This window comes from Saccopteryx leptura, chromosome 3 (assembly GCF_036850995.1).
Source record: "Saccopteryx leptura isolate mSacLep1 chromosome 3, mSacLep1_pri_phased_curated, whole genome shotgun sequence".
Lineage (NCBI taxonomy): Eukaryota > Metazoa > Chordata > Mammalia > Chiroptera > Emballonuridae > Saccopteryx > Saccopteryx leptura.
In genome coordinates this window covers 94,663,046-94,684,588 of record NC_089505.1, presented here as the reverse complement: position 1 = coordinate 94,684,588, position 21,543 = coordinate 94,663,046, and the positions used below count along the sequence as shown (strand labels likewise).

The 21,543-nt window shown below is 45.8% G+C and overlaps 1 protein-coding gene across 1 annotated transcript in view; it reads left to right on the top strand.

The window, feature by feature from the left end:
* Positions 1-21,543, top strand: part of SPATA21 (spermatogenesis associated 21) — a 51,390-nt gene that overhangs the window by 26,726 nt on the left and 3,121 nt on the right. Inside the window, exons 10-11 of the mRNA XM_066372632.1 lie at positions 20,031-20,206; positions 21,081-21,255. Of these exons, the coding sequence (XP_066228729.1) occupies positions 20,031-20,206; positions 21,081-21,255 (351 nt within the window). The remainder of the gene's footprint in view (positions 1-20,030; positions 20,207-21,080; positions 21,256-21,543) is intronic.

The window sequence follows — 21,543 nt, the reverse complement described above, 5'->3', positions numbered from 1 at the left end:
TTTATGTATTCTGGAACAGGACATCTGGCCTGCTGTATAACATTGGCAATGCTTCTTAATAATGGTTTATATCCTCAGTGAAAAATGTAACAGCTTTTCCTTTATTCCCTGCTCTTCCAGTTCGACCTATCCTGTGGATATATGTAACTGAGCTTGTTGGAAAGTCATAGTTGATCACCAAGTTCACATCTTTAAAATCCATACCTCTGGGCCCTGGCCGGTTGGCTCAGCGGTAGAGCGTTGGCCTGGAGTGCGGGGGACCCGGGTTCGATTCCCGGCCAGGGCACATAGGAGAAGCGCCCATTTGTTTCTCCACCCCCCCTCCTTCCTCTCTGTCTCTCTCTTCCCCTCCCGCAGTGAGGCTCCATTGGAGCAAAGATGGCCCGGGCGCTGGGGATGGCTCCTTGGCCTCTGCCCCAGGCGCTAGAGTGGCTCTGGTCATGGCAGAGCGACCCCCCGGAGGGGCAGAGCATCGCCCCCTGGTGGGCAGAGTGTAGCCCCTGGTGGGCATGCCGGGTGGATCCCGGTTGGGCGCATGCGGGAGTCTGACTGTCTCTCCCCGTTTCCAGCTTCAGAAAAATACAAAAAAAAAAAAAAAAAAAATCCATACCTCTGGCTATCAAGGCTGTACAAATAAGGACTCGGATTTTTTCCTGCTCTGAAGCTGTGGACTATGTTATCTCTCGGTTCCTGTGTTCTGTCTGCATGAATAATGTCCACATTAATGCCTTCTTATATGAGCTCATGAAAAAGCTCCTTAGCCCTTTCAGTGGACTGAACAAAAACAAGAACAGGTGGATTGAAACCATTTTTGAGAGTTAGGAATATGGGTGCAGCTTAGCCGAGTCCTCTGCTTCAAGCTTTCTTAGAGAGGTGCAATCAAGGTGTTGGTCCACAGTCTCTTCCAAAGCTGCAATAAAGATGTTGCCTGGCACTCTTTGATAGGCTCAAGTGGGGAAAGATCTGCTTCTAAGCTCACACATGTGATTCTTTGCCTGATTCTGTTGTAAAGTACCGTACTCCAGATGCTGAAAAGTAGTGTGCCTCACTTCTGTGGTTTACGTAGAGACACCCAAGTCCAGATTAATTTTGAGGAGTTTTATTAAAGGAGGAGAGTTATTAAATATGCCGGCCACATATGGCTGACACAGGGCATTTACAGACCCATATCATGTGCCCCAAATACATCTCAGGGGCTGGTTATATACCTTTGATCACACACAGGCTGGGGAGAGCATGACATCATGGCACAAGCTTACAACATTTGTTTAGGGGATAGAAAAAACATTAAGACTTTCAAGGTAACACAACCAAAGACATTTACAATCTTTCAGGGTTCATCTTCCCTCCTTTGCCTAGAGGTATGTTACTCTCAGGATTTCAGGGAGAAGGAGGAACTTCAATCAATGTAGGGTGGTGTGTAAATTCTGTCTCCCATTGAAAGAGAAGTTTCTCAGTTAACCTTTATTTTAGTTTTAAAACTAAATGACCCATTGTCCTTGCAAGCCAGAAACATCTACATTCTTCTCCCTCCCCTCTCCAAAGGAAAGACAGGACAAGAAAGCCTGACCTTTCCTCCTAGAATATCAATATTAATTTTGCAGCTTTTTGGTACCTTACTACAGTTCATTTCCCCTCACAGGTTGCTGGGCTCAGAGCTCAGTTTCCTTTAGCTGAAGGCTGTCTTCATTTCATTGCTACATTCACCTCTCCAACATAGTAGTCTGCTTCATCAAAGCATGCAAGCCAGGAAGACAAGCGTGCCAGCAAGATTGAAGTCATAGTCTTTATACCTACTCTTTTTTCTTTTATTAATTATTGTGTTTACATAGATTTTAGTGTCCCCCTGAATACATCTTTCCCTCCCCCATGTTTCCCAGTACATCTCCCCGTCCCCCTCCCCATAACGCCCTCCCCCCTTCCCTCCAGGATTTGCTTTTCTGCTCTCATCCCATCCTATCAGCCTATCATCCCCTTTCTCTCTGTCCGCTTTCCTCTGGATCCTTTGATCCCGCCTTTGTCTCTATTCCGTTCCACAGTTTATATTGTTCGTCGGATTCCTCAGATGAGTGAGGTCATATGATATTTTTCTTTCTCTGCCTGCCTTATTTCACTTAACATAATAGTTCATCCATGTTGTCACAAAAAAACAATATTTCCCTCTTTTTCATGGCCCCATAGTATTCCATTGTATATATGTACCAAAGCTTTTTAATCCACTTGTCCACTGATGGACACTTGAGCTGTTTCCAGATCTTGGCTATTGTAAACAATGCTGCCATAAACATGGATGTGCATTTCTCCTTTTGATTCGTTGATGTGGTGTTCTTGGGATATATTCCTAAAAGTGGGATGGCTGGGTCAAAAGGCAGTTCCATTTTTAATTTTTTGAGGAATCTCCATACTGTTTTCCACAGTGGCTGCACCAGTCTGCATTCCCATCAGCAGTGCAGGAGGGTTCCCTTTTCTCCACATCCTCGCTTGCACTTATTCTGTGTTGTTTTGTTGATGAGCACCATTCTGACTGGTGTGAGGTGATATCTCATTGTGGTTTTAATTTGCATTTCTCTAGTGATTTGTGATGTTGAGCATTTTTTCTTTTTTTTTTTTTTTCCTGAAGCTGGAAATGGGGAGAGACAGTCAGGCAGACTCCCGCATGCGCCCGACCGGGATCCACCCGGCACGCCCACCAGGGGCGACGCTCTGCCCACCAGGGGGCGATGCTCTGCCCCTCCAGGGCGTCGCTCTGCCGCTACCAGAGCCACTCTAGTGCCTGGGGCAGAGGCCAAGGAGCCATCCCCAGCACCCGGGCCATCTTTGCTCCAGTGGAGCCTTGGCTGCGGGAGGGGAAGAGAGAGACAGAGAGGAAGGGGGGAGTGGAGAAGCAAATGGGTGCTTCTCCTATGTGCCCTGGCCGGGAATCGAACCCGGGTCCCCCGCACGCCAGGCCGACGCTCTACCGCTGAGCCAACTGGCCAGGGCCGAGCATTTTTTCATATGCCTATTGGCCATCTGTATGTCCTCTCTGGAGAAGTGTCGATTCATTTCTTTTGCCCATTTTTTTTTTGTATTTTTCCAAAGTTGGAAATGGGGAGGCAGTCAGACTCCCACATGCGCCCAACCGGGATCCACCTGGCACGCCCACCAGGGGAAGATGCTCTGCCCATCTGGGGCGTTGCTCTGTTGCAACCAGAGCCATTCTAGCGCCTGAAGCAGAGGCTACAGAGCCATCCTCAGTGCCCGGGCTAACTTTGCTCCAATGGAGTCTTGGCTGCGAGAGAGGAAGAGAGAGACAGAAGGAAGGAGAGGGGGAGGGGTGGAGAAGCAGATGGGCGCTTCCTCCTGTGTGCCCTGGCCGGAAATCGAACCCGGGACTCCTGCACACCAGGCCGATGCTCTACCACTGAGCCAACCGGCCAGGGCCGTCTTTTGACCATTTTTTGATTGCACTGTTTATCTTCCTGATGTTGAGTTTTACAAGTTCTTTATAAATTTTGGTTATTAATCCCTTATCAGACATATTGTTGAATATGTTCTCCCATTGTATGGTTTGCCTTTTTATTTTGTTCATATTGTCTTTAGCTGTGCAAAAGCTTTTTAGTTTGATATAGTCCCATTTGTTTATCCTGTCCTTTATTTCCCTTGCGTGTGGAGATAAATCAGCAAATATATTGCTGCAAGTGATGTCGGAGAGCTTATTGCCTATGTTTTCCTCTAGGACAGGGGTCGGGAACCTTTTTGGCTGAGAGAGCCATGAACGCCACATATTTTAAAAAGTAATTCCATGAGAGCCATACAATATGTTTAATACTAAATACAAGTAAATGTGTGCATTTTATGTAAGACCAACACTTTTAAAGTACAATAAGTCTCTGAATTCTTTTTAATAACATTGTTATGCTGTTGCTAACCAATGATGAATAAAGTACTTCTTACCATTAATGTGACTTCTGGTGCTGCATGGTTTTGCTGATGGCTTTGTAGTCTGGTTGATACATGGTGAGGTTAAGCTTCATGCAGGCGTTGAGACTTCCATCCATTAAACGTGATTGTAGGTTGGTCTTAACATTCTTTAGATGTGAGAAAGACTGCTCACATGCATATGTAGAGCCAAACATTGTCAGTACAGCAATACTCACACGCTGCAGTGTGTGGTATGTGATGGGAAGCGCGTTCCAAGTTTTGACAATCAGCTGGTCCACGGGTTGAAGTTTTTTCATTTCTCCCCACTTGTGTTTGCTTGCCAACTCTGCTTGCTGTCATGCAAGTATTTCCAAATCTTCATTCAGTGACTTGAACTTATTCACCCACATGTCTGAGGCCTTCAGGTCAGCATTTTATGTAATACCAACACTTTTAAAGTACAATAAGTCTCTGAATTCTTTTTAATAACATTGTTATGCTGTTGCTAACCAATGATGAATAAAGTACTTCTTACCATTAATGTGACTTCTGGTGCTGCATGGTTTTGCTGATGGCTTTGTAGTCTGGTTGATACATGGTGAGGTTAAGCTTCATGCAGGCATTGAGACTTCCATCCATTAAACGTTAAACGTGATTGTAGCTCAAAATCTCTGACAAAGACACTGGGGATGTAACTCAGGTCGCCGCTGTCCACCGCACACTTGTGTGGATGGGTGATGAACTTAAAAAGACGAGTGCGCTTAGGAAATTCTCCAAAGTGCGCTTTGAATGACTGAAGATTAGATGTGAAGCCCACTAACTGCTGGAGATCAAGATGTTGAGCAGAGTCACTTGCTGTGCATGCATCTTTAAACTCTCCCAGTTTTTCAAAGTGTAGTAAACGACCTGTTTCAATGTCAGCGATGAAGAGTTCCAGCTTGTTTTCAAAGGCAAACATTGCTTGTTGAAGGGATAAGACTGTATTTCCAACGCCTTGTATTTTCACATTGAACTGGTTCAGAGATGTTCAGTCATGTCCACGAGATAGTAGAACTTCAGGAGCCACTCAGTGTTAGCTAACTCAGGATGCTCAACGTTTTTCATTTCAAGAAAAGTCCGGATTTCGCTCAGACAAGCTGCGAAACAGCTGAGCACCTTCCCTCTTGACAACCAAGGCACATTGCTGGGCAGAAGCAGACCAGGATAATTATTCCCAACTTCATCCAGCAGTGTTTTAAACTGGTGATCATTTAAAGCTCGGGCAACAATAAAGTTGACCACCCGAATAACCAGCAAACATCACCTCACCAAGCTGCTCACCCACACATCTGAGCACAAAGCGCCTCCTGATGTAGGATGCAGTGAAAACTTAGGATGGGTCTCTTTTCATGTTCACGAAGAAGCGCTACGAATCCTCTGTTTTTCCCCACCATGCATGGAGCACCATCAGTACACACCGAAATAAGTTTATCCATTGGTAGATTTTTTTCTTTAGTGAACTCAGTGAAAGACTTGAATAAATCCTCCACTCTTGTTGTCTCTTTCATAGGCAAAACAGCAAGACTTTCCTCACATAGTGTGTCACCGACAGCATACCTTGCAATCACACTGAACTGGGATAAATGGCTGACGTCTGTTGACTCATCCAAAGCGAGAGAAAAGAATGGTGCTACATTTATGTCCTTCACTTGTGTTGCCTCAATTTGATTTGTCATCATGATGGTACGATCGTGAACAGTTCTTGCCGACAGAGGCATGTCTTTTATTTGTTTGATTATCTTGTCTTTATTCGAAAAGTTGTCAAAAAGTTCATTGTCAACATCAAGCGTGAATGTTTTGGCATACTCCCCATCTGTGAATGGCTTTCCGTTTCTCACAATTGCTAAAGCACCAACAAAGCTAGCCAAATTCCAGTCACCTTGTTGGGTCCAAATGGAGTTGCTGCTGACTAGCTTGCACTCTGCACAGTAGCTCTTGACATGCTTTCTTCCTGCTGTCCCTGACTGGATATTTCAATACAAATGTAGTATGGCGTGTGTCAAAGTGCCGCTTTATATTTGACCGTTTCATCAATGCAATTTTATCATTGCATATTAGACACACTGCAGAACCTGCTCTCTCCACAAAGGCAAATTCCTCTGTCCATTCCTGCTGAAAAGTACGATACTCCTTATCTTTTTTTCTTTCAGTCATCTTCTTCGTCTAAAGGGTTTCTGCAATTAGCTAGCTGACTACTAGATTAAAAGGAGGGAAATCTACTTCCTGACCTCACAAGGACCCATGTACATTACGCATTATCCAATAAAAATTTGGTGTTGTCCCGGAGGACAGCTGTGATTGGCTCCAGCCACCCGCAACCATGAACATGAGCGGTAGGAAATGAGTGAATTGTAATACATGAGAATGTTTTATATTTTTAACGTTATTTATTTTTTATTAAAGATTTGTCTGCGTGCCAGATGCAGCCATCAAAAGAGCCACATCTGGCTTGCGAGCCATAGGTTCCCGACCCCTGCTCTAGGATGCTTATGGTTTCATGACTTACATTTAAGTTTTATCCATTTTGAGTGTATTTTTGTGAAAGGTGTAAGTTGGTGGTCTAGCTTCATTTTTTTGCAGGTAGATGTCCAATTTTCCCAACACCATTTGTTAAAGAGACTGTCTTTACTCCATTGTATGCTATTACCTCCCTTGTCAAATATCAATTGTCCATAAAGGTGCAGGTTTATTTCTGGGTTCTCTGTTCTGTTCCATTGATCTATATGCCTGTTCTTATGCCAGAACCAAGCTGTTTTGAGTACAATGGCCTTGTAGTATAACTTGATGTCCAGAAGTGTGATACCATCCACTTTATTCTTCTTTTTCAATATTGCTGAGGCTATTCATGTTCTTTTTTGGTTCCATATGAATTTTTGGAATATTTGTTCAATATCTTTGAAGTATGTCCTTGGTATTTTAATAGGAATTGCACTGAATTTATAAATTACTTTGGGTAATATGGACTTTTTTTTTTTTTTTTTTTCATTTTTCTGAAGCTGGAAACAGGGAGAGATAGTCAGACAGACTCCCGCATGCGCCCGACCGGGATCCACCCGGCACGCCCACCAGGGGCGACGCTCTGCCCACCAGGGGGTGGTGCTCTGCCCATCCTGGGCGTCACCATGTTGCGACCAGAGCCACTCTAGCGCCTGAGGCAGAGGCCACAGAGCCATGCCCAGCGCCCGGGCCATCTTTGCTCCAATGAAGCCTTGGCAGCGGGAGGGGAAGAGAGAGACAGAGAGGAAAGCGCGGCGGAGGGGTGGAGAAGCAAATGGGTGCTTCTCCTGTGTGCCCTGGCCGGGAATCGAACCCGGGTCCTCCGCACGCTAGGCCGACGCTCTACCGCTGAGCCAACCGGCCAGGGCTTTTTTTTTTTTTTTTTTTTTCATTTTTCTGAAGCTGGAAACAGGGAGAGACAGTCAGACAGACTCCCGCATGCGCCCGACCGGGATCCACCCGGCACGCCCACCATGGGGCAACGCTCTGCCCACCAGGGGGCGATGCTCTGCCCATCCTGGGCGTCGCCATGGTGTGACCAGAGCCACTCTAGCGCCTGAGGCAGAGGCCACAGAGCCATCCCCAGCGCCCGGGCCATCTTTGCTCCAATGGAGCCTTGGCTGCGGGAGGGGAAGAGAGAGACAGAGAGGAAAGCGCAGCGGAGGGGTGGAGAAGCAAATGGGCGCTTCTCCTGGGTGCCCTGGCCGGGAATCAAACCCGGGTCCTCCGCACGCTAGGCCGACGCTCTACAGCTGAGCCAACCAGCCAGGGCAATATGGACATTTTAATGATGTTTATTCTTCTTAGCCATGAACACGGTATATGCTTCCACTTGTTTGTATAGTCCTCGATTTCTTTTATCAATATTTTATAATTTTCCAAGTACAAGTCTTTAACCTCCTCGGTTAAGTTTACTCCTAAGGCCCTGGCCGGTTGGCTCAGCGGTAGAGTGTCGGCCTGGCGTGCGGGGGACCCAGGTTCGATTCCCGGCCAGGGCACATAGGAGAAGCGCCCATTTGCTTCTCCACCCCCCCCTTCCTCTCTGTCTCTCTCTTCCCCTCCCGCAGTCAAGGCTCCATTGGAGCAAAGATGGCCCGGGCGCTGGGGATGGCTCCTTGGCCTCTGCCCCAGGCACTAGAGTGGCTCTGGTAGCGGCAGAGCGACGCCCCGGAGGGCGTGCCAGGTGGATCCCGGTCGGGCGCATGCGGGAGTCTGTCTGACTGTTTCTCCCCGTTTCCAGCTTCAGAAAAATACAAAAAAAAAAAAAAAAAAGTTTACTCCTAGGTATTTTATTTTCTTTGTTGCCATAGTGAAGGGGATTGTTTTCTTAATTTCTCTTTTAGACAAATCATTGTTGGTGTATAAAAATGCCTCTGATTTCTGAGTATTAATTTTATATCATGACACCTTACTGAATTCATTTATCAGGTCCAGTAGTTTTTTGACTGTGACTTTAGGGTTTTCTATGTACAGTATCATATCATCAGCAAATAATGATAGTTTTACTTCTTCTTTTCCAATTTGGATGCCTTTTATTTCTTCTTCTTGTATGATTGCTGTGGCTAGGACTTCCAGAACTATATTGAATAAGAGTGGTTCAAATAAGAACAAACCCCTGCCTTGTTCCTGATCTTAAGGGGGTTGCTTTTAACTTCTGCCCATTGAGTATGATGTTGGCTGTGGGCCTGTCATAGATGGCCTTTATCATGTTGAGGTATGTTCCCTATATTCCCACTTTGCTGAGAGTTTTGATGATAAATGGGTGCTGGATTTTATCGAATGCTTTTTCTGCATCTATTGATATTATCATGTGATTTTTGTCCTTCCTTTTGTTTATGTGATGAATCACATTGATTGATTTGTGAATATTGTACCAGCCTTGCCTTCCCAAAATAAATCCCACTTGATCATGATGTTTGATTTTTTTCATGTATTGCTGGATCCGGTTTGCTAATATCATATTTTGTTGAGAATTTTAGCATCTAAATTCATCAGGGATATTGGCCTATAGTTTTCTTTCCTTGTGTTGTCTTTGCCTGGTTTTGGAATCAGAATTATGCTTGCCTTGTAAAAGGAGCTTGGAAGTTTTCCTTCCTCTTGAATTTTTGAAATAGCTTGAGAAGAATAGGAGTTAGTTCTTCTTTGAATGTTTGGTAGAATTCACCTGTGAAGCCATCTGGCCCAGGGCTTTTTTTTGTTGGAAGTCTTTTGATAACTGTTTCGATCTCGTTTGTTGTAATCAGTCTATTTAGGTTTTCTGATTCTTCCCGACTGATTTTTGAAAGATTATATTTTTCAAGGAATTTGTCCATTTCACCTAGGTTGTCTAATTTTTTGGCATACAGTTCTTCATAGTATTTTCTTACAATCCTTTATATTTCTGCTGTGTCCGTTGTTACTTCTCCACCCTTATTTCTAATTTTATTTATTTGAGTCCTTTCTCTTTTTTTCTTGGTGAGTCTGGCTAAGGCAGCGGTTCTCAACCTGTGGGTCGCAACCCCGGCGGGGGTCGAATGACCAAAACACAGGGGTCGCCTAAAGATATCAGAAATTTATTGTGAGAAACGGAAGGCCATTCACAGATTGTTCTGTCTATAGCAGGCTGGGTCATCTTTTTATCAAAGCAATGGGCTCACTTCATCCATTTTGGAGAAAATATCAGACAGAACCCAAGGCTGAATAACCATAATTTGTCCTTCCTTCCTTCAAGGTGGGAGGAGATCCACCTTTCCTTCACCCTCTTAGACTTTCCCAATGGGACTGGCAGGAGACAGATTAGCGAGAGAAGAGTAAAAGAATCTTACTTAGCAGTACATGGGCACCCTCCCGGGAAAAATGAAGCCTCAGAGAAGTGAGTAGGTCTCAGTGCCCAGTGCACACTCAGTTGAACAGAGAACAATTGTGGGAAAGTAACTAAAATGTATGGGCAGATTCAAGGGGGGCAAGTTATTTTAACAAGGGCAGTTTGTACAGAGTTCTCTCAGCCAAGACTCCCTGTCTCTCATGATAAGGATGCTTCTTCCTCCTGGCACGGGGAGGGCACCTTTCATGTGGGAATGGTTTGTCTCCAGCTTTCAGAACAAGAAAAGAAGGTCACAGTGCCCTTTTTTGCATCTGCTGTTTTTCAAATGCCCCTAACTGAAAATAAACAATATGCCAACATAGCCTACTTTGGGGTGGCGTGTCCTGAACTTCGTTCTCTCCCCCTCCAACCTGAAACTTCCCTAGAAGTTTCACATATTAAAAGCTTAGTTGGGAGCTATGGAGAGAAATCTGAGTTAAGAGCTCTGTGTGTGGGGGAGTGACATAGATTGGAACAAGCGGAAATGAACAAACCTGAGCACACTCTCCCATATTTCACTGGATCAGCCTCTTGTTAGTCCTGAGAACAGGTCTGTTTGGTGGGCTTGTGGCTCACTCCCGAGGCATTGGAGAGGGTGAGAGGAGGGCACCACCCAAGTGAGGCCTGTGTGTGGTGCGAGCAATCAGGATTTAATGAGGGCCATTGCTTTATTTTTTTGTACTTTTCTGAAGCTGGAAACACAGAGGCAGTCAGACAGACTCCCGCATGCGCCCCTTCGGGATCCACCCGGCATGCCCACCAGGGGGCGATGCTCTGCCCATCTGGGGCGTCGCTCTGTCGCGACCAGAGCCACTCTAGTGCCTGGGGCAGAGGCCAAGGAGCCATCCCCAGCGCCTGGGCCATCTTTTGCTCCAATGGAGCCTCGGCTGCGGGAGGGGAAGAGAGAGACAGAGAGGAAGGAGAGGGGGAGGGGTGGAGAAGCAGATGGGCGCCTCTCCTGTGTGCCCTGGCCGGGAATCGAACCTGGGACTTCCGCACGCCAGGCCAACGCTCTACTACTGAGCCAACCGGCCAGGGCAGGGCCATTGCTTTGAGACAAAAGAGAAACAGAGGTTACTGGTTAGTACACAGTATAAGCTTAGTTTTGGAGTCCAGAGGGCAGTAGGTCAAGATTTTTACACCTTGGGCTTAAAGCATCTTTAGATGGTGAAGTGAGGACAGGAGGTGGCAATCTGATCAATTTCCTGGCTGGCAGTTTGCATGTCTTTGGTGATGGCACTGGGTGATTGGCTATTCCAGTGAACTTGAGTGTGGCACATATAAATGCAGGCACAAAGGTTGTTTATATGTGACCTGTTGTGATTTGGGGAAGGTTCACATTATGTCACTCAGCTTTAGTTTGTAGGGCTTTGAGAAAAGGCCAGTCCTAGTTTCTAGCAATGCCAAGTCTGGAGGGTGGGAGAAAAACTGGAAATGTACATTACTGACAAAATGCCCAAAATGGCAGAAGTCAGTTTATAAGGGGATAAAAATCTCAAAGTCAACGAACACGGCACTGTTCAACAATCCACAAAGGTGTGTAATAGTTTTTAGTAAAACATAGAATTTTTTTCTCTACAATCATCACCATTTTTATCAAAGCTAATCAGAATAATTTGTAAAAATAAGTTTAGTCTCGTTAAACTTGGTTTGACTATATAAGTGTAGCAAGAATAGTGATTGATCATATAGGCCCTTTTAAAGTCTTTTTTGCTGGGACTTTTGGAAAGATATTTTAAAAATTTATTGATTTCAGAAAGAGAGAGAGAGAAACAACAATCTACTGTTCCACCCATTTGTGCATTCATTGGTTAACTCTCGTATGCACCCTGACCAAGGATAGAACCTGCAACCTTCGCTTATCAGGATGATGCCCTAACCAAATTATCTACCTGGCTAGGGCTTATTGGGACTTTTAATAAGGAATTTCAGATTGAACCTTAAAAAGAAAATTTTAATATGTAATTTTTTTATTTAGGGATTGATTTTAGAGAGAGAGGAACATTGATGTGTTGTTCCACTTATTTATGCATTCATTGGTTGAATCTTGTATGTCCCTGATTGGGGATCGAACCTGAAATGTATTGAGACAACGCTCCAACAAACTGAGCTACCCACTCAGGGCTCATATTGAACTTTTAAAAACCTCTTGTGCCTGCCTGGCCTGTGGTGGCACAGTGGATAGAGCATCGACGTGGAATGCTGAGGTCAATGGTTCGAAACCTCGGGCTTGCCCAGTTAAGGCACATACAGCAAACAATCAATGAATTACTAAAGTGAAGCAACTATGAGTTAATACTTCTTGCTTTCCCCCCCCCTCTGTAAAATCAATAAATAAAATATTTTTTAAAAGCCTCTTGTGCCTGCCTGACCTGTGGTGGCACAGTGGATAAGGCCTCGACCTGGAATGCTGAGGTCACTGGTTTGAAACTCTGGGCTTGCCTGGTCAAGGCATATATGGGAGTTGATACTTCCTGCTCCTCCCCCTTTCTCTCTCTCTCTCATCTCTCTAAAAATGAATAAATAAAATCTAAAAATAAAATAAAATAAAAGCCTCTTGTGCTGACCTATGATGGTGCAGTGGATAAAGCATCAACGTCGGATACTGAGGTCACTGGTTCGAAATCCTAGGCTTGCCTGGTCAGACATATGTGAGAAACAACTACTATGAGTTGATGCTTCCTGCTCCTCCTCCCCTTCTCTTTCTTACTCTCCTGGAACCATGGCTTGATTGGTTTGAGTGCATTGGCCCAGGTCCTGAGGTGCTGGTTTCACAGAGCCTCCACCTCAGGCACTAAAAATAGCTCGGTTGCCAGCATGGCTGAAGATGGGCAGAGCATTGGCCCCAAACAGGGGTTGCTGGGTGGATTCTGGTAGGGGTGCATGCGAGAGTCTATCTCCCCTCCTCTCAATTGGAAAAGAAGAAAAATAAAGTTACAGTTATGGTTAAAGATCTGATGAGATCTTTATGCAATTAACAAGGATATTGGATTACTTTTGTGATATACAGTATATTAAAATAACTAGAATTATGATTGATATAACATACTAAGACAGACCAGATTTCTAGGAGTTTTATACAATTTCTAGTGCACTTAAGTTGACATAAGAATGTCCACACCTAGAGAACTTTTATGAGTTTATTTGAGCCCAACTGATGACGTGGTAGGGAGCAAGATCTCAAATGCTCTGCAGAATGACAGTAATGCAATTTCTTTATGCATTTGAAATTAAGAAGGGGATGGAAGGATGATTACAAGAAAATGGGAGAAAGGAAGGTGGGGATTAGCTCTCTCGAGGGTGGTTGTATCTTAGAAAGAGGGGTCTGAAGGGGTGGCTCACACATTAGAGTACCCCATGCATATTTGCAACTCTCCGCATAGCTCCCATTTCTTTGGTATTCTGATACACTAATTAATCCCAGTGGCTTCCATCTTCCTAAACTCCATTGTCTGTCTCCTTACCTCAGTAGTAGTCTACTGCATTCTGCTTGGGATACCACTTCCTGCACTGCAATCCAGAAAGTACCTCCAGCAAAAATTCTAGAGAGATCATAAGGCTCACCTCATTGATTTGTCTCCTCTCAGGGATCACAGTCTTGTGCTGCCTGTCATCCAATATCTGACAACAGTTTCATATATTGTATTCATGTATCTAATTATTTACAGTATTAGGACAACTCCAATATCAGTTGCTCGGTAATGGCCAGAAACAGAATTCTGTTCATTTGTCTTTTTTTTAACTGTTCTTCAATTGTATGATTTCTATTGATCTGTCTTCGGGTTCATTAATTTCTTTTCTTGCTATCTCTAATCTGCTGTTAAGCCCATTTAATAACCTTTTTCATTTTAATTATTAATACTTTTCTGTTCTGGAATTTCCATTTGTTTCGTGTTTATGGTTTGTCTCTGTTCACTCATGAAAATCACATTTTCCTTCAATTATCTGAACTTATTTTTTTGGCTCATATAACGCTGTTGTCTACTAAGTCCAACATCTGGGCCATCCTAGGATTGCTTTTTTTTTTTTTTTTTTTTTTTTTTTTTAGTGAGAGGAGGGGAGGCAGAGACATAATCCCACATGTGCCCTGACCAGGACCCACCGGCAAGCCCACTAGGGGGCAATACTCTGCCCCTCTGGGGCCCTTGCTCCATTGCAACCAGAGCCATTTTTTAGCACCCGAGGCAGACATAGAGGCATACTCAGCGCCCAGGGCCAACTTGCTCAAATTGAGCCATGGCTGCAGGAGGGGAGGAGAAGAGAGAGATAGAGAGAGAAGTGAGAGAGGGAGGGGTGGAGAAGCAAATGGGCATTTCTCCTGTGTGCTCCCTGACTGGGAATCAAACCTGGGACATCCACACACCTTGCTGATGCTCTACCATTGAGCCAACTGGCCAGGGCCTTTAGGGTTGCTTTTTATGAGGTTTTATACCCCCTCTTACTATGTACCACATTTTCATGTTTCTTTACAGGGCTGCTGATTTTTTTATTGCATCTGGACATTTGGGATGATATGGTTCAGAAACTGGGTTCTGTTATCTCCCTTTGACAAGTGTTCATTTTTGTTCTTGTAGAGAGCTCACTTGTTCATGAATTTGTGTAGGCTTTCTCCCCCCCCCCCACTTTATTAGGGCATACTTGTGAAAAGCCCAGGTTTCTCCTAAGCCCTCTTAATTTGGTAACACTCAACTTCAAACACTGTTTGTCCTGTGGATGTTAGTTTCAGGAAAGGTCTACAGTAGGGAGGGGTTGGCAAACTGTGGGCTGCAGGCCACATACAGCCTGCTCTGCTTTTAGATAAACTTTCATCAGAACACAGCAACATCCATCCATTGATTTATCACCTATGGATTGTTTGAAGCTATACTGGCTACAATGGTAGAGTTGAATAGTTATTTATTAACGTGTCTGTGATGGAGAAATTTCTCCTTGTAGTTATAGTAGTTTTTGCTTTACCTTTCATGTTTAGAATTTTGTATTCCATGATGAATTAAACATTTTATCATTAAATAGTAATCATTTATGTCTCTAGTAATGCCTTTTTGTCTTAAGGCCTACTTTTAAAACTTCCTTTTGCATAGTATTCAACAGATATGCTACATTCCCCACTCCTTGAATCTTTCTTCCAAAGGCAAGCACTTTTATTTATTTATTTATTTTATTTTTTTCTTTACAGGGACAGAGAGAGTCAGAGAGAGGGATAGATAGGGACAGACAGACAGGAATGAAGAGAGATGAGAAGCATCAATCATTAGTTTTTCATTGCGACACCTTAATTGTTCATTGATTGCTTTCCCATATGTGCCTTGACCGTGGGCCTTTAGCAGACTGAGTAACCCCTTGCTCAAGCCAGCGACCTTGGGTCTAAGCTGGTGAGCATTTTTTTATTTTGCTTAAGCTAGATGAGCCCGCACTCAAGCTGGCAACCTGGGGGTCTCAAACCTGGGTCCTCGGCATCCCAGTCCAATGCTCTATCCATTGCGCCACCGCCTGGTCAGGCCAAATGCAAGCACTTTTAAGTCCCTCCTTACTTCTTTTTTTTTTAAGTGAGAGGAGGGGAGATAGACTCACGCAAGAGTTCCAATTGGGATCACTTGGCAACCCCCATCTGGGGCCAACGCTTGAAACAATCAAGCCACTGGGCTCTGGGAAGGGGAGAGGGAGGGGATGGAGGGGGAAGAGAAGTAGATGGTCACTTCTCCTCTGTGCCCTGACCAGGAATTGAACCTGGGATGTCCACACGCCGGGCCAATGTTCTATCCCAGTGGTCGGCAAACTCATTAGTCAACAGAGCCAAATATCAGTACAATGATTGAAATTTCTTTTGAGAGCCAAATTTTTTAAACTTAAACTATATAGGTAGGTACGTTCCTTATCGAGGTAGCGCCCACACGCGGTATTTTGTGGAAGAGCCACACTCAAGGGGTCAAAGAGCCGCATGTGGCTCACAAGCCACAGTTTGCAGACAAGGGCTCTATCCACTGAGCCACTGTCCAGGACCTTTACTTCTAAATAATATGCAATATACTATGATATTTTGGTTAGTGATTTTTAGACTTGTACCTATTGACTTCCTATGACTTAGCTGTCTGATGCAACTATCCCCTCAGCTTCACCCTCCCCATTACAATACATCATCACTTTTTACTAAATAAGTATTTGGGTATTTTTATCATTATGGCTATGCAATTGTTCATAGCTGAGCATTTTAGTATATTACGGTTTCTTTTTTTTTAATTTCCTAAATTGGGCGGTTGTCTTAATCCCCCCCCTCCCATATTCATTGATAATTTCTGCACCTTCCTAGTGTTTCTTTTTCTTGAATGGAGGTATATTCTAAATAATTACATTCTACTTGTTGTTGTTTTTCTTTTAAAATTTATTTATTTATTTTAGAGAGGAGAGAGAGTAAGAGAGAGAGAGAAAGAGAGAGAGAGGAGCAGGAAGCATCAACTCCCATATGTGCCTTGACCAGGCAAGCCCAAGGTTTGAACTGACGACCTCAGCATTCCAGGTTGACGCTTTACCCACTGCGCCACCATAGGCCAGGCAACATTCTTCTTGTTGAGGATTAATATCTTTTTAGGCCTCCTGCAGAACTAGCACCTTGGAAGTCTGTTGACATCTTAGGAATTCTTCCTTTCCGCTAATTAGTATTCCATTTGCTGGGTGTCTTACTCTTTTTTTCTTTAATGGTTATTTTTATAGGTTTTAGAGAGAGAAGAAGGCCAACAGAGAGAGAGAGAGAGAGAGAGAGAGAGAGAGAGAGAGAGAGGAGAGAGAGAGACAGGGACATAGATTTGTTTCTGTACGTGCGCTGACCAGGGATCAAACCGGCAACCTCTGTGCTTCAGGATGGTGCTCTAACGAACTGAACTATCTGGCCAGGGCTCTTACTCTTTTTTTTTTTTTGTATTTTTCTGAAGCTGGAAACGGGGAGAGACAGTCAGACAGACTCCTGCATGCGCCCGACCGGGATCCACCCGGCACGCCCACCAGGGGGCGACGCTCCGGCCAGGGCCAAAGGGCTCTTACTCTTTATTGGTTTGTTTGGTTTACTTTTTTTTCTTTCTTTCTCCCTAAAAGGAGAGCATGTATTCCCAGTAGCTTGTTGGGGTTAGAAAGTCAGTAGTAATTCAACAACAGGTAAACTAATGCCAGCCCTCAAAATTTCTGTTGTTTAAGCTACAGTGACCCGATCTAAACTGGTTGTCCTATATGGCAGTCGCAGTGCCATTGTGGGACCTCCCTTTATCTTCCTTTACCTCCGCCTCTCTCCTGTGTTAGACCCTGTTATCTATATGTCCATCTTCTTTATTTGTTTGCTTTGTTTATGCCCTCATTTTGGAAGAACATGTGTTCTTCAGTACTTTCTTGAGAAAGGAAATGTGGGAGGTGAAAATGTTGAGATTTTGGGCCCTGGCTGGTTGGCTCAGTGGTAGAGCGTCGGCCTGGCGTGCAGAAGTCCCGGGTTTGATTCCTGGCCAGGGCACACAGGAGAAGCGCCCATCTGCTTCTCCACCCCTCCCCCTCTCCTTCCTCTCTGTCTCTCTCTTCCCCTCCCGCAGCCGAGGCTCCATTGGAGCAAAGATGGCCCGGGCGCTGGGGATGGCTCCATGGCCTCTGCCCCAGGCGCTGGAGTGGCTCTGGTCGCAACAGAGCGATGCCCAGGAGGGGCAGAGCATCGCCCCCTGGTGGGCAGAGCGTCGCCCCCTGGTGGGCGTGCCGGGTGGATCCAGTAGGGTGCATGCGGGAGTCTGACTGTCTCTCCCCGTTTCCAGCTTCAGAAAAATACAAAAAAAAAAGAAAAAAGAAAAAAAGAAAATGTTGAGATTTTGTAAGTCTGCGAAAGTGTTTATTCAACCCTCAAAGTTACTAACTAGATTAGCTGGGTATAGAATTCTAGGTGTCTTAAGTTAAGAAAGAGACCCAATGTACTCTAGTTCAAATAAGATAGTTTATTCCTCTTACACTGACACTCTGGAGGAAGCAGGCAGGAAGACAAGGTCCCTCCAAGCACCCAATTTCTTTCCAAGTTTGTTCCACCATTCTCTAGGTCAATCCTAAGCTAAGTTACCGGCAACATACCTGAATGCGAGCCCACAGGGAGGGGAATGAGAGGAGGCGGAAAGCAAGCACTGAGCAATTTTCTTTAAAATTGTGACCACAGAGGTTGTGCACACACTGCTCATGTCCTACTGGCCCCTGTGGGGTGACGTTATTTTCAATGCATTGCCGTTTTACACAGGGGTCTAGATCCAATCTCCATGTGAGGGTTCTGGTATTCGTTTTCTATTTTCTGTGTGTGAAGCCCAATAAACCCCCCAATTCAAGGCCCCAGGGATATGTAGAGGCCCTAGCAGAATCATCAGCTTAAGCCCTAAGGGTTTCCCAACAACACTGTCTACAAAGCCCCAGGTAGCCTGGCTCTGCCATCTTGCTGCCCACATCTCCCCTTCTCCCTCTCACATGAGGCTCTAGCCCTTGTGGCCTCTGCTATTCCTAGAGGTCACCAAGCTTTTTGCAACCTTCTGGCCTTTTCACATGCCACTCCCTCTAATATGTTTGGCTTGCTTCCTCCCCTCATTCTGCTCAAATGCCACAATCTCCAAGACTTTTGCTGACTACTGTGAGAAAAATAGCCCCTCATCACTATCCCCCTACCCAGCTTCGACTTCCCTTCAGAACACCCACCACTAATGACATGGTATTGTGCTGTATCTATTTGTTCATAGTTTGACTCCCACTAGACATGTGCCTAAGTTGAATTAGGAAGTAATTTCAGGGAATGAGAGTGGGGAAGGGACATAAACAGCAAAGAAGGAGGAACCAATACAAGGATGTGCTATTGAGTCAACCACCCCTAGGGTCTTCTGAGGAGGCTATGAATGGTGGCTCAGAACTCTGCCGAAGAGAGGAGCCTGTATACTTCTGCTGCTGGCTCCTTTGGTCAAAGGTGGCCCCCTATAGCTGTTTAATTTCCCTGCACTTCTGGGTTGCCCTAGGCTCAGAGGATCTCTGGGGCAGGAAGCAAGGGGCTCAGGCCTTAGGCAAGACCATGTCAGGTTGTGCCAGAGCAAAGCTGGTGGAAGCCCTTGCAGAAGTGGTTGTTGTGGCAGTGGCTAGATGACAGAGGGCACTGAATGACTATAAGTGACCCTTTTTGAAAATACCCCCTGTACCACTCTTTCCCAATTTCTTAGGTGAGTGGCCAGCACACAGTAAACACTCTAAAAATATTTGTTGAAAGAATGGGGCCCTGGCCGGTTGGCTCAGCGGTAGAGAGTCAGCCCGGCATGTGGAAGTCCTAGGTTCGATTCCCGGTCAGGGCACAGAGGAGAGGCGCCCATCTGCTTCTCCACCCTTCTCTCTCTCCTTTATCTCTATCTCTCTCTTCCCTTCCAGCAGCCAAGGCTCCATTGGAGCAAAGTTGGCCCAGGCACTGAGGATGGCTCCATGGCCTCTGCCTCGGGCGGGAGACTGGCTCCAATTGCAGTGTAGCAACACCCCAGATGAGCAGAGCATTGCCCCATGCTGGGTGGATCCCGGTGGGCACATGCGGGAGTCTGTCTCGCTGCCTCTCCCCCACTTCTCACTTCGGAAAAATACCCCCCAAAAAAAGAAAAAAAAGAAAAAAGATTGGTGCTTCAATCTAGTGGAGAAAATGCAAGTAGTGATATGTTAAAATAAAGTTAACCATGGGTTACAATGGCATAAGTACAGGTTATCAGGGCCTACAGTGGGAGCCTAGCTAGTCTGCGGGGGGAGAGAGAACTTCCTGGAGGAGATAGCTTAAGCTGAAATCTGGAAGGTGAGCAGTTGTTAATTGCACAGCTGACTATAAAAATACTTGCACATCTCAGTAATGGGCCACATACTTGGCTGAGTGCTTGATGGGCCTGTTATTTAACCCTGTAACATGTGGACTGTTTGATCCGTTTCACTCAGGGGACACCTAAAGCTCAGAGACGTCAAGTGACTTGCAGTGACAGAGATGAGATAACCATAACCACCACCCCCTATTTTATACAGGGGTGACTATGACTGAGGATCAAAGCAGAGCAATGACTTGCCCATGGTCACAGGAAGTTAATGGAAGAGCTGGGACTAAAACCCAGCTCGGCCAGTTCCTGGGCCTATGTTCCTGCTCCCCAACTGGCCAGACAGAACAGGCCCTGAGAAACAGAGCGGGAGGAGGAGGGTGGATGACACATGGCCAGGCTGAGATAGGTGGGCACTGCCTCCCCAGCTATTACCAGAAGAAGCTGAAGGAAGGTACCTGTAAGGCCCAAGAGATGGAATTGGCCATGGGCCGGCTGCGGTGCCAGAAGAAGCTTCTCTACAACCCACAGCAGGCAGACACCTTGGAAGTCCCAGAACGAAGGGTCCTCAGGATCCTGAGCCGGCTGAAGCAGCAGAACTATGGTGAGGACCCTGGGCACCGTGGGGGCTCTGCTCTCCTCTACATCTGGCCCCTTGCCCTGGGCCCCCACACAGCCAGAACCAACAGCTGAGATGATACAGTTTCCCCCTCTAGGATTAACTGTGTGCATCATTCAATGGGCTGATAATCACTACCGGTATTGAGCCCTCTAAGGCTTCTGCACAGACTCTTCCCTGTGCCTTAGCCCTGACCACAGGCTGGTCCTAGGAGCCAGGACTGAGGGGCATCAGCACTCCCAGCTCATTTATTGAGCACCACTGCAGTCATTCACTGTGCTAGGTCCTTTGCAGATGTGCTAGAAATTAATTCCCATAATCACTATTTACCATTTTCAAAACTGAAACTGGCTTAATTTAAGCAACTGACCCAAGGCCTCACAGCCAGCATGTCAGAACAGGGAGTTTGTACCCAGGCCTGACTCCGAAACCTGTGCTCTTTTCACTGGGCAAGGCAGCCTCCCCATATCAGTAGGTACCATTTATTAGACTCCTACTGTATACCAAGTGATGGGCTCAGGGATTTCCAGAGTCTGAAGTGTGCCTACCAAACTTTGCCAGCACCCATCGCAAAAATAATTTGTTTCTTTAATACTGTTATTAGCCCTTATGCTGTGCTCAGCATTTAGCTGAGCATTTAGCTGAGCACTTTGCATATATTATCCCTTTAATCCTCATCATCCACTGTGAGGTGAGTACCACTATCATCTCTATCTTATAGAGACCCGGAGAGGTAATTTGCTCAAAACCACCCAGCTCATTATGTGGCAAAGCCAGGATCTCACCTGGGTCTGCCTGTCTCCCAAGGCTGAGTGTATTCTCAAGCATTCCCCCCTCCCCCCTCCTCCCGCCTCGCCAGCTGCCAACCTGCAGAGCCCCTACGCACAGGTGCCCTGCATCCCACTCTGCCCGAGGCTGGAAAAGATGGTCAACCGGAAGCAGAGCAGACACTATGCACTGGGCCAGTGCACCCCCAGCAGCCTGGGCCTGGACAGCCACAGCCTCTCCTTCCAGTCAGGATCTCAAGGGAGCAGGTGGGTACCCACAGGGTAGGGTCCCCAGCTCAAGCCCATCCACCTCCTTCCTTACTAGGCCCTTGGCCTAACCTGAGATTTCATCCATCCGAGAAATGATGCCTGGGAGACGGTTGCCCCAAGGAAGAAAACGGAGAAGGGGGGGGGGGGGACTAACCTTTGTGGAGGGCCTGTATACCAAGTAGATTGTTCCTAAGACAGGGGGTACTTACGCCCTCCTGTGTCCAGAACTCAGTGGCACATAACGTCTTTCTCTTAGGCTGGCACTACCAACCTTGCTCATCAGAG